This window comes from Colossoma macropomum, unplaced genomic scaffold, assembly GCF_904425465.1.
Source record: "Colossoma macropomum unplaced genomic scaffold, Colossoma_macropomum, whole genome shotgun sequence".
NCBI classification, from domain to species: Eukaryota; Metazoa; Chordata; class Actinopteri; order Characiformes; family Serrasalmidae; genus Colossoma; species Colossoma macropomum.
The window spans coordinates 1828711-1844729 of record NW_023495014.1 but is presented as its reverse complement, the minus strand read 5'-3'; the positions used below and the strand labels follow the sequence as shown (position 1 = coordinate 1844729).

Genomic DNA, 16019 nt, shown 5'->3' with positions numbered 1-16019 from the left:
GTACGAAAAGACAGAGATTTAAGACGAACATTTGGAGACAAATGGACTTATTTGCATTTATAAGCGACGTAGTTGGTTTCCTGGTACGTTAAATCTGCAACGAGAGACTGTCAAACACTAAAAAGTTGCAAAGATGAAGTCGCATCTCTTTCAAATTTTTCTGTTCCACCTTAAATGGTGCAGCAGTTACATTCAGCACCTCAGGCAGAATTTAAGGTGGAACGGGAAAATTTGAACAAGAAGCTGGAGAATAAGAAGCGACTTCAGCCTCGTAAAACAGTCAAACGTTAAAGGAGACATTTTAGAAGAAACTGATCTACTTTTGAAGAAAAGTTTCCGAGGGAAAGGGGAGGAAAGTGGCTATAGCTAAAGCTTAAAGCAGAGCAAAGCAAGTCTGAACTCTCGTTTATATATTTAAGCCTATACTAGGACATTATCACATGCTGAGACATACTGGACATTAAATGTTGTGGCTCCCAGGGTGGTTTGACTTTGTTGAAAGGACAAAATGGCTCTTCTTATCATTTGTGTTGTGACTCCTGATCTAACCTGGCTTTAATGCAGAGGGAGCCGGTCGAATTTCTCACTCATCCAGTTATGTTTTTGTTATGTGCCACCATAGACTGTCCGAGCGCTGCGCTTACCCACTTCCAAGTTCCGCCGTTTACGTTCCGTCAACATTACATTATAAATTAAATATTTAGAAGATCGATTTTTTTAAATTTATAAATCGATTCAGAATCGTTCACGTCCGCATCACGATGCATCTAACAGTCGAGTTTTCTCCCACCCCTAGTTATGACTATGACAAGGAGGAGGAGAATGATAATGATGATAATTCTTAATGTAGGTGTGAGATGTACAGTCTGAGCAAACAGACCTATGAGCATGACGTTAAAGCCTGTGTAGCAGAGAGTGTTGCAGGGACATCACCTCTACAGACCACAGATCAGATATACCAAGCTGTGAAAGCATGCTGGCACAAGGTAGCCATATCAGATTTCTGTTTTTTTCTTGTATCTCTTTATCTCTCTCACAAACATAAACATTGAAACTGAGAAATTTTTAAGCAGGGCATTCATATATCATTTCAGTTTCTATCAGCTCTGTACAAGAGAACAAATCTCACTGTCACATTCATAATAGCACATTTGAATTCTTGAATGTTGAGCAACTTCTGCTGTTTTGGTTAATTTTACAGCTGTATTTTAGGGCTGGGCAGTATGACAGTATTTATCGTTATGCTGATAAATGATGGCACAACATGTCACAATATACTTTAGGAATGTATTGTGGATAACATCAGTACTTAAAAAACACTACCCAACTGCATGTTTGATTACAAAGACAGCATAATTAAATTCTTAATAATTGGATTTAGTACTGCCCAGTATATGAAATATTTACTATAAACCATTGGAGTCATAGTTTTTGATTTTTTTTTTTCTAACACGGTCTTTTCCAACCTATTTTTACAAAATATGAGCCTGGAGACTGAACAAACAGGCAAATGTATTGGCTCTGGAAATCTCTATTAATCAGCTTATGTCTGTTTACTGTTTAATATCAACATTATGTTTTTTTAAGTTGATCATTTAAAGGTATATTTTAATTTCTTTATCAGTTAATTCTTACCTGCTGCCTTCTACCATGTTCTGTAGCTACAGCCAGGAAAAATGTAAACACTTCATCAGTCACAAGACATTTCATATTAATATAATGGTGTTTCTTTTCACCTGCAAAAAAGTTAATGAACATCAACTAAGTGAACAAGCTTCTATGCAAAGTCTGACCAAAATTATGTCTAACTATTTTCATCAAGTCTCATGTTCGATATGTAAAAACTAGAAGGAAACCTGGCTACTGTCTGTTGTCTATTCTTTCTTTTCCTTTTCCCTTTTCCCCCTTTGTCTTTTTTTTCGCTTCTTCTCTGAATAATATTTAAAGTGAGTCTGGGAAATTATGTAATAGGGCATTCATCAAGCACATGTGACCAATGTGTGTGCTTTGTTCTCTGTTTCCAGCTTCCAGAAGACAGGCCCAATTTTCATCTACTTTTCAGTAACATCAATCTGCAGTCATCACATTACATATACTCGCAATACATTACTAACTCCAAGTTCTCTTGATATTAATGGGAGAACCTGTATGACGTCTCTGTCATTACTACAATACAGTAAAACTATTAATTTCCATGCCGTGCACAGTAAAACCTGAATAGATTGTTAATGTGCTTTTGTATATTAAAATAAGAGAAAGTACAAAACTGTCCCTCTGTAGAAAATCAACATCCACCCAGGATCAGAAAAGAAAAGATCTAGAAACAGGTTTGGTTCATTTCTAAAGCCCACGTTTGGAGTTTCACCTGAGAGTGTGAGCAGTTTCACATGAGCTTGTGGTTTTTGTCTCTGTGACATTTCCTTTGCCCTTCTATATGTGGGTTTTTTTAACAACCTTCACACCACTGTTCACTAGAATTCAGGTCAACCTAACTAGTTTGTGTTTCTTTCTATTATGTACGCTTTTTACCCCACCATATAAAACCCACTCGTGCCTCAGGTTGTTTTCTCTGAAACTGTGCAGCTCATACTTGTACTGCAAAACACGTGCAGTGGTGTTTCCCTCAGTTGTGCTTGTGAATAACCTCAACATAGTGGCCCTGTTGCAGGTGTAGTAGTAATTACAGGGAAGAGTAAAAAGATGAATTACTTGTAAAAACAATTCTGTAAATCATACATATTAGACCAGAGATGCGTTATATCCTCATTTTTATATCCCACTCCATTCTTTGTTTTTCATATATACTTTCTCACCCAGAGCGTACCTTCCTGTTTTAAAAACAGAGGTACATTGTTTCTGTTGCTGGTGGCATAGTTGCTTGTTCCTCTCCTGCGGCTATGCACTGCTTCCTCATTTCTCGACAAACCCTTACAATCCGATGATGTCACCTCTGAATATATTTAGTGGTGCCCTGCCCACTTTCTTGCTGTATATATGTGAGAGAGGTCTTGTGCTCCTGCCAGAGTTGTTAGCATCTGCCAAGGCGGGAACATGGAACAGGTACAGAACAATCATTATTTATCATTCTAAATACTCAACCTTTCTGTCTGTGTGTCTCCTTGTCTGATATTTGGTTGATTGCGACTAATGAAATATTTAAGAAAAAGATGCCTTGAATCACTGCAGTTAACTTCAGCTTATTCAGTCACTCTTTTGCTAAAACCATTAGACTTAGACCATTAGACCATTAGATAATATAAAACCGATTCAGTTTCGAAATGATTCTTCTGTTTCAAACATTGCGTTTGAGAATTGTGCTCGTGCTGTTTTCTAGGCCAGTCTTCTTTGTGGGGGGGTTTCCCTTCTTCACACTATGGTTGATGGGAAACACCACTATGAAGTAAAGAATGTTTTGACCCATATACGAAGTACTTTTGCCAGGTAAGATCAACTGCACATTTCACCAGTCATGCACCTCCATTCAGAGTGGCTGCATCAATCAGTGAAACACATGTTGTATGTGCTCAAATTACGTCTTTACATTGCAACTATGTAACATTTTATACACTTAAACTGTTTAGACGTCAATCCTGATATTGGCATTCATTCAGTGCCAGTTGACTTTGTAACAAAGTCAGTTCTTTGTGTATGTTAAGTGGGTTGTAAACAACCCTGCACAATTCAACACAAAAGTTTAACCCTTTAAATTATCCCTAAAATATTGCACAGTAATTACTTGGAAAACAGTGCAAACAGTGTAACTTATTTTTAAGTTTCTGAAATGTGGAATAGGATCTTGGACTAGCTTGCCGGCCCAGGCCATTTAATTGACTTGAGTGAGTTGCTGTGCAGTAGTTTTATTCAGTATGTGAGTTAGTTAAGGCTGAACGTTACTTGTTTTTTCATATCAAAATCACAGTTTCAAAGAGTGTGATTTTTCACATAAGCTGCAGTTTTATATTCGTCTTTCCCTTAACCTCATAATACAGAGCATGCAAAATAACAGTTATGCAGAAAGTGCCCATTCTGCACTTTAAGTCATGCACATACATGTGCTGTAACTCCTCTGCCAGAGGATTTCAAGAGCCCATATCCCATTTTTTCTTGTATTTTTTGTTCCTCAGAGATGCACTTATGAAGTTTGGGTGGTTTTACATACCAAAAAACAGCTGTACTTCATTTTTTCATAATCATTTTCTGACCTTTCTTGGAATTAAGAAACTTCTTGGGCCTTTAGGACTGATGTATGTAAAATACTCCTGTTCTGTACACTGCAAAACTTCACCAAAATTTACATACCACATCGAACTTTAAAAAAAAAAAGAGGGAATTTGGTTGTCCATGCTATGAGCCTCAGATTCTCAGAATGGATTGCCGGTGAGACACTTGCTTCGATAGAGTTACTATGTTAATATAAACTGACAAAGAAAACAGGCTTATTCATTAACATTTTGAAAATTTTTGTCCCCAAACTTTGACCGGTGTTGTACAATGTCCACAGTTTACACTCTGTAGAACCAGTTTATCCCTTTCTATGGGATTTCATATACAATGCAGCTGTTGTAATAACTTCACTTTTTTGTCCACCTTTTTCATTCTGCAGGAAGGGAGACAAAATCTTGAAGATAAATGATGTGGAAACTAAGGATTTGCCCCCAGAGGAGTTTACCAGCATGCTAAGTTCAGGATTTTTCTCCCTGGTGAGTAGTTTTGGTTGCACAAAGAAACACAAGAAGCAAGGTCAGAGCTGTAATCAAGTCTGAAATTTTGGTTTGAACCTGAATACAACTTGATACCTTTCTGTTTGAGTCTGACCTGTAGCACTAAGTTTTGTGTCAGAACTCAGCCCAACAAAATTTTGTCCAAATCTGACACAATCTGCATCATTAAGTTTTGAGTATGACACTGAAAAATTCTGCCCAAAACTGTCACATCATGCCCCAACTACCAAATAAAACCTGATATTTCTAATCATAGCACTGGTTAAATTACGGTGTAGCAACAATAATAGCCAGCATTAAATCATGTTTACAGAATAATAAAAAAATAAATAAATAATCAGCTATCCAAAATGATATTTAAATTATATGGAGATAGCAAGTCTTGACATATTGCTGCCAGAAACAGAGCAAAAAACATGCAGTTTTTGTCCTACACCTGGCAGGAATGGGCATCCATATGTGGGCGTGATGAAGCTCCGTACTTAATTCTGTCTGTATATGTGGTTTGAGACGCAGCCATAGAACGCACCCACACTTCAAATGAAAATCAAACCTAATAAAGCGCTGATGTTGCTAATGATTGTAATGGTAATTGTAATTGGTAGAAATGTTCTATATAAAATGTTTCAGTGAATTTATACAGTTTGGAGGCTGTGCAGATAACGTTTCCTAAATCTCTGTTACTTTATTAGATATCATATGAATATATTCTCTAGGCTTGTCTGTGTAGTTGGTCATGGATGTATGGCACCCGTTGAAGCTCCACTGTAGAATGGGCAAAGTGGGAGGCAGGCTATGAGAATGTGAAATATGAACCTGAGATAAGGCCAACACATATTTGAGAAATGCAGTCAGGGTCTTGTCAGGTTCAGACATGTATTTTAAACTCTGTTATCAGGTAACTGACAGTATATAGATAAATGGTTTAAACAGTCACTGGGCAACTGCTATGTTTCAGTGTGATGCTGATGCTATTGAAAGTGATGCCATTTACAACTGTTAGTGAGTGATTGGATCTATTCTGTTTCTATTTTTCATGTGCAGTTTTGATGTGCACACACAAACCACAGACACACGTACACACATGCAGACACACAAACACACTTCAGTTCTGTGAACTGTTCAAAAAAGTACTGAAAGACAGAGAAGTGAAACAAATAGCCACACTGAGTAAGTACAAAAAGGACTGAAGTTTGTACTTGCACAACCTTTTTTCATAAAGCAACAGGGCATTTGAAGAGAAGCCACTTTTGAGACTCAGATTGTGGTTAGTGATATCAAAACTTACACAAGCTTTTTTTCTTCTGTTCACAGACTATACACCAAGCAAGCATCAAAAACGACATAGGCGAATGTATGGAGTCTGACGCCATGCGACCTTACCGCAAGGAGAAGATCACCTTGCACTTCAGTATGGCTATGGTTAGAGAGGAGTGTCTGGAGGGAGAAGAAAATGGAATGGATCCAGCCATGAGTGACTGGGAGAGCGACTACACTGAAGATGACCAGGAACTGCTCCTTGTGTCCATGAAAGAAACCAGCATAGCGGTTATGAGTGGACGAGGCTGTGATCCTGAAAACCCCTGCAACAATTGTGGCTCTGATGGGTGCAACCTCAATGAAATTGTTGTGGCAGCTGACACGTGCAAAGTTACATCAGGTAAGAGTTCATCACCTAAAGGGTCACCTAGTCAACTTCTTTTAACACCTTCACGGTGGTCAGTGAAACTGGTGCACATGTAGCCTGTAACATTTTTTGAAAGAAGGGGGAAATAACAGTTATATTTCTTTAACTAATTGGTTTATTTTGTCAGTATGTGCTCAAATTACTAAATTTAGTACTTTCTGAATGCTCTTGACCAAAATAATGTCTCTTCTTAGGCCTGTGAAATATAACAATATTTATCGTTATTGTAATAAATCACAACAAAATGTCAGAATATGCTTTTCTGAGCATATTGTGGTTACCGTCACTACCTCTCAAACACAAAACAATTGCATATTTCATCATAATGAGAGCATAATTAGTTCCATTTGATTTAGTGCAGTGCAGTTTGTGAAGCCTTTCAGAAAAATCATAAAAATCATTGTTATTCATAGTATTTTTTAGTGGCATCATTGGTTCTTTTAACCATCTGTTCCGACACGTCAGAAAAAATAGATATTAAAATAGATGAAAAATTCTTAAAGTATTATGATACTGTATTTTTGTGATATCTCATTCCTATAATGTTTGAAGTGGCTGAATGAAACATGTAGGTCTAATATCTTCTTGAGGAAGATCTCCAAATCGTCCACGTCCTCTGTCTTTGCTTGAGTACTGTCCACTTCATGATTAGATTTAGATCAGAGGACTGGGACAGCCTGGTTAGGAGAGCAATTTGTTGAATATATGACATTCACATTTAATAAGCTTGAAGGTCATATGGCTGTATAAAAGTACAATATTCACCGTATGGCTAATTAAGGGGTTTGGCTGTTTTAGGCACACCCATTGCTAATTTCTGAGAATTGTCAGTCATTTCAACTAATCGTCAAACATGAAGACATCTAAGAGTCATTTCAGGAAGTGCGAAATGCGCAAAGCCAAGATTTTTGGAAAGGTTGACGCTTTAACTACTGAAGTGTAAAAAAAAGACTGCCATGATGAAACTTTGAAAGAACTCTCGTAAACAGCCACTTCACACAGTGACGCTGTAACCGTAATGGATTTCTGCAAAGTCTTTGTGCAAATGTCAAAGTGTTGACAGCGATATGCAAGGACATCAAAATGCAAGGAAGGCCGACAGAGAAGAAACAACACTGGTTTACATGGGATACCAGAAGGAGCCAACTGAATGTGTCACTCGCATGCTACAAGAATTACTTCAGCTGGAGAAAAAAGCCAAACTGGATCAAGAACATAGATCCCTATGGGCTAAATGATTCAGCAAAGCTTTAACTCAGTAGCCAAGAGATGGGCAGAATTAACCATCAGCATCGCAACTACTCAGGAATCAAGTTTGGGCTTTAGAGCTGAGGATCGCTACCCCAGATGGCTCTGTCAATATGAGGACTTTATAACCAAGGCCTTAACAAACACCTAAAGGCAAAGGTGAATAACTGATTGCCCAGTCAAGATGGACATCAGCAACCTGATGGTCGCACGTTTATCAGTTGGACACTGAAGGCCCAAAAATCAACCAATATAACCAATAAACATCTTTAACATTAAATCACAATACACTTTCAAAGAGTGCACTGGACAAATATTACACAGTATGTCTAATTGCAATTTTCGCACTCTAGTGATTTTTGGAGCCTGTTTTATCAACAGAGGGGAAGTTTAACCTTCTAACACTGAGTTTATACACCGTCTGTAGATGAGTTAGAGGAGTCAAAGACAACTAAACACCCACATAATGCGCTCATGTGGCACACTGTGTTCAAGCCTTAAGCTAGAAAAAATAGATATGCCACAAATAGGCCCGGATCTCAGTTTATAAAAGATAATTGCAACTTATATTGCAATTATAATATTGGTCAGAAAAATTGCAATTAGATTGTCCAAATCCTGCAGCACTACTATGCCTAATGTCAAGTGTCAGTTAGAATGATGTGAAGCTCACCAAAACTGACCTCTGGAGTAGTTGGAAATATGTTGGAATATGTATGAGAACTTAAATGGCCAACACTGAGCCCTGGCCCTTAACCCCATCTGACAACTTTGTGATAGTTGGAACAGACTGTGAGCCAGGCCTCATGACCTGACACAGTGCCCGAACTCACTAATGCTCATGGGGGCTGAATGGAAGTAAATCCTCACAGTTGTGTTCCAAAAGTGTGTAAGCTGTTTACTTAAAATACTTAAAATAATTACTTTAAATACACAACACCACTTGTTGGTAAGTTAAATGAAAATAGTTTAATTACAGACACTTAAATTTGACAGTAGTGTGTGTTTTCCTCCCATTTGCAAAGCCAAGCTCAAATAAAAAGCTTAATGTCATGGTTGGTGTAATCTGTGGATTAAATTTTCTTTTAAAATAGCTTTAACTAGGCTGTAATGTGCATTTGGTGGGGGTGTCCATCAAGCATCTGTCTTATCACATTCCCATTCTGTCTTTTTTTTTCTTTTTATTTTTTTTCATATTTGTGTTGTCTATAATGGTTCTTTAAAATGTTGTACAAATACGTGTTTTAGGTTAACATTAATTCTGGCAACAGATTCACATACAGAAATCAGTTGGTTACGGAGTAACTTTAGCAATGAACTATTTGAAAAGCAAGGGAGATAAAAAATATATATTTTTTTAATCCTTAAACACTGAAACAGTATAAGCTACTTTAATTGAAATTTATCAGTTACATCTGTGTGCCAGTCATACTCTGTTTTAATACCTAGTGATATTGTGGTAGAGACTATTGAACGTCTTTTTCTTCAGTTGGTAGGGAATACATCAAGAAGTTTGGCGAACAAAAACAGTGGATCAGCCTTGTAAAATCCAACCCCGATCAAACTTCCTTGTCAGGTCAGTAAAGATTCATATTATATCATTTTACAAGCGGTTTTTGCTGGCATAACGTAAAGCATTATGACACATAAGCATATTGTTTGTCTTTCAGCGGAAATCACCATCTACTACTACATGTCAAATATACTACCAGATCTTGGTAGAGGTGCCCCTGTTGTACTGAACTTCACTGACTCCGATAACTTCCTGAAATGCTCATTTGAGAATGGTGAAGTAGTTTTGAAAATTGAGGTAAGTTGTAATTTGTTTAATTGTATGTCTTCAAATATATACATAGCAATAACCTATAGAGTGGCTGAAGTTCATTCTTCATGACATTAACATTAAATTCACCAGTTTAGGCCACCTTGTCAATCTAATCGTCAAGACTGACCAGGGAGGTTCAAAGTCCATATAAAGACCAAAATCTTTGGTGGTGGCTAATAGTACAGTCTTAAGGTGTTTTCACATATAGTTCTTTTTAAATGAACCGAATTGAGTTCTGTTAAAGTGAACCTGAAAGGGAACAAACTGCAAATGACCTCAGTTCTTTTTGTGTTCACAATGTAAGTGAACTATAAAGAGGACTCAGTTCTTTCTTGTCCTTTGAGATATCAGACCACTTTTTGTTCAGCTTCATTAGAACTCAGACCCCTTTCAAACCACTCACAGTGTGCGCAGATCTCGCCAAGTTGGCAGCATTCTCTGATAAATCTAACCTTTAGGTGGCGAGAGGAACTATCAAACATTCCTGCTGCTCTTCTGGACAAATGGCCCTGCGTGTCTGCCGCAGTGGGCTCCGTTTTCTTGTCACAGATCACTGTGACAGGCTTTATCCTGAGTAGAACCTTATAAGTGACCCTTGGTGGTCTGTTTTTACCTGCTGAAGTGCTGAGTGCTGTGGCTGTGTGTGCAGTGATCCTTAAGGTCTTCGCCATAAAACAAAGCAAAAGCAGTCTGGGGCTGTTTTGTTTTCACAATGCACAAATCAATCGAACCTCAAAACGAGCTACAAATGAACCGAACTAAAACCACTTGGAAATTGGTGGTCTCAGTTCGGTTCATTTTTTGGGCCGTTAAGAGGGGTCTGAGTCATTTGGCGTGTTTATATATGCACAGAAAACCATGACTCAGCGGTCTGAGTCCACTTCAGACACTGAATCGGCCCGAGTGTGAAAACGCCCTTGGAGAGGAAAGGGCAGTGCAGAGTGAGACTAAGACTGTATTTGAGCAGATTCAAAAAGGTACAAACAAAACAAAGTGCTACTGGTAGAAAAATAAACATAAAAATATCACAGGTGCTCTATGGAGTGGGATTAAAAACTGGAGAACGAGTGAATATCCATGGCACTCTTCATTCGTTTATCATTCACTTTTTCTCACTGTTTAATTCCGTTTTAATTCCTTGTATACATTTTGTTATTCAGTCTTTAAAGCCCTCAGTGTGGGAGAGCTGTTTGTCTTTCTTGATTTGTGGTCTAACTAAACTTACTGTATTGGATATTTCAGTGCTGTGGTGAAAAATCACAACTGAGGAAAATCTGTAAGGATGACAAGGAAACATGGCCTTTTGTCTTCTACATGACGACTGCGAAGGACAACACGCAACACTTCGAGTCAGCTGCACACAAAGGTTGGTTTATACAGACTAGACCAGCCAAAATCTCCGTGGACATGGAAAATAGACCAGAACAAACCAAGAAAAGCCTTCACTTCCTTATCTACTTCAATTCCAAATCACAGTGAGGACATCTTTTTTTTCTCAAGAGAGGCCATAGTAATTCACCATTCCAATACACATGGGGTTCAGAGTTGAACTGAATTAATTCTGTAAATGTGAACTGACTGAAATTATCACAGTTGTTAGTATAAATCAGCAGCAGCAAAAAGGTTGAAGTTGCCCTTTGACACTGACTTGTCAAATACTTATTCTTCACAGAGTAATATTAACCTTGTTAATAGTAATGGTCCTCACATCATTCATTATGAGATACAGTGTCACTTTTGGTGTAAATATTCTTTTAAAGCTTCACTATGCTACATACATACATACATCATCTAAACCGCTTATCCTTCTGGGTCGCGGTGGGGTGCTGGAGCCTATCCCAGCTGTCACTGGGCGAAAGGCAGGATACACCCTGGACAGGTCGCCAGTCCATCGCAGGGCATTCACTATGCGACAGTAGCTCAAAATATTCATTTAAAATTCAGAAGTGTCAGGTCAGATGTTGCAGGAGGGTTTTGTGACGATGTCACATGTCACTACGTCACATGCACATGCTCAGAAAGATGGTCCGGCTCAATGTTTAGGTCTCAAATGTAAAATCAGCATTATGCTGATGAACATTGTATGCAAGCATTATGCTCCGCACATTGTATGCAATTAACACATTTCCACCAAAGAGGTCTTCAAATGCCCAAAACTTACACAGTAGTGTTAAGGTCAAGTCTTTTGATAAATTAATCCATTTTTGTATCAGAGATCAAAAGGCAGCTTCTACCCAGAGCTAGTTAAGAGCTGGGTTGCAAATTTTAACTGCCATTGCAGTAACAAGTAGTTATGTATCATACCACAATTTATTAATTTTCGTTTGTTTTTTTAATGAAACCTCTTCTTTCATCTGAGCCTTTATCTGTGCTCTTCTTTGCTATAAGCTATAAAGCACTTTGTATTTTGAAAACAAATTTATTCTGGATGAGAATTCACATTACTTTTGTGCCAATGTGCAGAAATGTTCATTTGTTTTGATACTACTAAAATGTAAAAAAAAAATGTTTTATTTCAATATCTATAATGCTGATAAATAGTATATTTACATAGAATGTGTCTATACAATTTAAGAATTTTATATTGTCTTCTTTTTTTTGTACATGAAACTGCAGTTTAGTGCATTATAAGCTTTTCACACACTTCATCTGTTAATGAATGTTACAGTAGGTGTAGATTTTCTTTTAATTGTTGTAATCATTTCTTGGTAACGTTTTTTGTGGTGGGAGGGTTTGTAGTCTGTTTCTGATCAGTTCTTTAAAATCCTGTTTGCTCACTTTCACTCTCAAAGGCTTTGTTTGGTATTCCGTCAGACGGTTCATCATACGGGTTTTCAGGCTCCTCAAGTTTCTTGGCTTGCCTGTAGATCAAAAAAGTTGATAATACATCAGATGTTATCACTGTTGCATCTTACAAAAGCTGGTTTAGGCTCCAACTGATGACATGTAAAAACGGATATGCAAATTGTATGTTTTTCGAAAGCTTCCTTATATTAACATTGTACAACTTAAATTGTATTGAACTAAATTGTGATGTTAGTAGTGCTATGTGTATCCTACTTTTTAAACATTTTTTAAATAAAAGTTTCAAACTCCAAAAATGTGTCTGCGTTTATGTACATGCTTGGTAATTAGTTTGCCTAGCAGTGTTTACATTATAACATTTGAATATATTTTTTATATCTTTTTTAAATAAAGTTTATAGACTCTTATTGATGTTTTTATAACTGAGGAATAACAAAATATAAATCACTTTACATGAAGCACTCAGTGATGGTTACAAAGAATTATAAGCATTAATCACAACTTTATAGGTCCCAGTTTGGAATCTCTTTTAGTAAAACTCTCCAGTAAAACTTTACCTAAACCCTACTATATAACATTTATATAACTATGCCATAAACATGTCATGCCAAATGTCATATTCCATCATTACTTGTGATGACAGACTGTGTTTAGTAACATAGGGTCATGTTACTATTACTGGTGATTGCTGTGTCAGATGCCATGTTGTTTGATGTGATGACAGCTTTTATGCAACACAATCTAAGAAGCGTTCCTCCGGTGGTATTTTCACAGTGTGCCTCCATTAAAGAACCATTGCTACCTATAACGCATCCTTTGCAGCGTACTTAGCTGTAGCTGTGGCCCATGGAGGAGCCTTCCTCTGCACCTAGCTGAAATCCAGTTTTCCACTCAACGGCCGTCTTGGCAATGCCCCTGGTCAGTTATTTCCAGTCATACAAGACTAGGACCAGGTTGCCTGTTAAGAGATGCAGCACGAAGCCTTACAAATATTTGTTTCTCTGCTCCTGGCCACAAAATGACAGTTGAAGTTGGACTGTACAAATTATTCAGCTAATATTGTGACTGTCTCCGTCTGCCGTCGCTCCCCCCAGTCACAAGTTGGGATTCAGCTTTAGCTAACGTTAGCTAGTGATGCTACCCCACTTTTATTTTTAATTAAGAGCTTTGTTTAAATTTTAAGCACCTTCGTTGTTTGTCGACTTCACTGCAGTATTAACTCAGTATTTACCTTTCATACTTAAATGAAAGCGAGAGAAACTGATATGGTGACAACTTTACACAGCCATGGCCAGAGGGCACTTTCTAGCAAATCCTCCATGTATGGAAGTGAATGACAACAGCTAAAAATGAAAAGTTAGTATACTTTGCATTTGTCCAGGACCTTCCTTTAATTTTAAGGGATGTATTTCATTCAAAAAACAAAGAAAACTACTATTTCCCTGTATATTTCCTTTCTTCTAGAGCAAACAGGCTTTGGGCTGTAGGACACTTGCATTACTGCTAATAGGTGCTGATTGGTTGGTAAGCTCTTCACTGTGAATGAAGTGGTTTGCTCTCACTAATGTCATGAACGTGCATGAGGCACCATTATAAAGTCCTATAACTGGAGTTCAAAAGCGCTAAAAAATATAACGGCAGTGTTAAAATGTTTTATACTGATTTGTGTTCAGGAAATAAATGCATTCTTCTGTATAAAATAAAGCTAACAAAAGTACCTTTCTACTGTGATGGCAGCACAACTACACAAACTGAAATTAGAACTTAACAGGATACAATTCAGCAAACAAGATTGGGTTAGAAATGCTTTACAGACTGACTAGAACGAAACAACATTCAGGTTAATCTGGCAAGTTCTGAAGTGTTGAGGAACCCGGGCTGTACCTGAGATTGCGGCAGGCTTATGGCTCTGCGACAGCACGGCAAAGCTGTTTTTTACACTGTACATTTGACATTTTGTTTGATATTTGATTTCTCTCTTAAAGTCTCATGAAATAAACTTCCAAAAATGATCAAACCTACATTTTCTCATTTCTGAGAAGACAGTGAAACAACTACGGTCACATGTATTTCAAAAATGTCTGTTGTTTATTATCATGAACATAATGTTTCGGAAACGCAGGTCTTTGCAGAATTAGTCTTTAAGCGGTGGTCTACAAAGTGTAAAACGCAGACTTTTTTTCCATGTATTTAGCTAAAAGAAAGCAAAATCATATCAAATCTCTTGTAGTAAAGAAAGGCCTACTACAAATCCCTGTTAAGTGAAACCGCTCTCTTTACTACAAGTGATTTTTGCAACAGTAATCTGCAATTCTGAAACATTATGTTCAGCAAAATTCAATGAGAGACTTTTTGAAATATATTCACTTGAAGTTTGTTATTTGTCTTTCAGCAGTGAGAATAGATAGGTTTGTTCATATTTGAGACAGAATGTTGAATATCCAGCGAATGTCCAGCACAAAATCCACTTTACCACGCTGTCCATGACACAAAAGAATGGCACTTTTTTGGAGGAAGGATTTGCCAATATCAAAGCAGAATTGATATAATATACAGGGCTTCTTTGCCTTACATTTTTAATTAATTTTGCAGAGCTGTTATGTAAAGCACAAGAATGCTCAAGGTATTATTTGTGTTATCACAAAGAAAATCACACAGCACTCGCCTTCAGTTCGCGCCTGTGACTGAATCACAGGCATAATGTTATTCTCCACCCTCACTGGGTTTTTTTTTTGCTTAAATATCACAAGTTCATTTTTGCTAAGTGTACTCTAGCAGAGACGTTATAAAGGAGGACATAGGTCACTATATGAATGGGAAAACTAGTAATGCTAAACGTAGCATCTGTTTGCAGAGAAAGTCCTGCCCTTCCATAAAAAGAACAAATCAGCTTGCTGGTTACGCCACGTGCGGAAAGCCAACCCCCACCCCAACTGGATTTTGGACTTTTGGACTTTGTCTCTAGTTTGTACTTTGTCTCTAGTTAGCCATCATGACATCAAACACTGAGGCATTATGGCATCTGCCATGACATTTACAGGTAATGGTAACATGGCACTGTTATATTACTGGACATTACCTTTCATGACAACTCATCACAGCCTATGACATTTGTCATGACTAGTTTATGGCATGGTTTAGAGCTGGGCGATATGGCCAAAATGTTATCATGATAAACAAAATTCATATCGTTCGATATCGATACATACCACGATAAATGTCAAATCATGATTTCTTTCAAGTTTGAAGGCTGATTTTTGCTCCTGGGTGGTTAATTGCTGTTTTAAACTATCCTTTATGTTCAGAACATGACAAACACTCGCCAAACAGTGGAACATTTCACAGATCTGTCATGGGAGAGTGGGAGAAAGTGTCCGGCGAGCTGTTTTTATCAGCTGGAAAAGCACGGCCTCAGTTTTTGTAATAGTCATAATTTAAGAAAGAAAAGATTATTTTTAGCTGTCTGGTGACGAGCGCTCGGCTATGCCGTTACAAACGCTAAACAAGTGGCCAACAATAGTGCTAAACTGTTTAGTTTCTCAACAACGTCAACTTAGTACGAACAGCAAACGTTAAGCTAGCTGGCTCCATGTCAGAGCATATCACAGTATTCAGACACCAGCTAGCAGACAACTGGATTTCTCTATTCTATCGTAGTAGTTTAAGGGATGAACCGCAAAATATCAACACCAGACAAACAGAGTCCTCCTTTTAGGTACGTTTAAACTGAAAG

At 37.6% G+C, this 16019-nt stretch overlaps 2 protein-coding genes and 1 pseudogene across 2 annotated transcripts in view; 2 read left to right on the top strand and 1 right to left on the bottom strand.

Moving 5' to 3' along the window:
• LOC118800911 overlaps positions 1–2882 on the top strand; it is a 46831-nt pseudogene extending 43949 nt beyond the window's left edge.
• Positions 2883–2986: 104 nt separating this feature from the next.
• Positions 2987–12204, top strand: LOC118800933. Its single transcript, XM_036561108.1, has 7 exons — positions 2987–3060; positions 3335–3441; positions 4604–4700; positions 6036–6381; positions 9146–9232; positions 9327–9466; positions 10724–12204. Exons 1-7 carry the CDS (start codon positions 3052–3054, stop codon positions 10958–10960), a joined length of 1023 nt encoding a protein of 340 aa, XP_036417001.1. The 5' UTR covers positions 2987–3051; the 3' UTR covers positions 10961–12204.
• ace2 (angiotensin I converting enzyme 2) overlaps positions 12196–16019 on the bottom strand; it is a 21570-nt gene continuing 17746 nt past the window's right edge. Inside the window, exon 18 of the mRNA XM_036561107.1 lies at positions 12196–12342. Within this exon, the coding sequence (XP_036417000.1) occupies positions 12240–12342 (103 nt within the window). The 3' untranslated portion in view covers positions 12196–12239. The remainder of the gene's footprint in view (positions 12343–16019) is intronic.

Excerpts from the sequence above, each read along its gene's own strand:
- LOC118800933 (XM_036561108.1), top strand. Across the intron at positions 3,442-4,603 it reads ATACGAAGTACTTTTGCCAG|GAAGGGAGACAAAATCTTGA; the intron begins GTAAGATCAACT and ends TTCATTCTGCAG. Across the intron at positions 9,467-10,723 it reads AAGTAGTTTTGAAAATTGAG|TGCTGTGGTGAAAAATCACA; the intron begins GTAAGTTGTAAT and ends TGGATATTTCAG.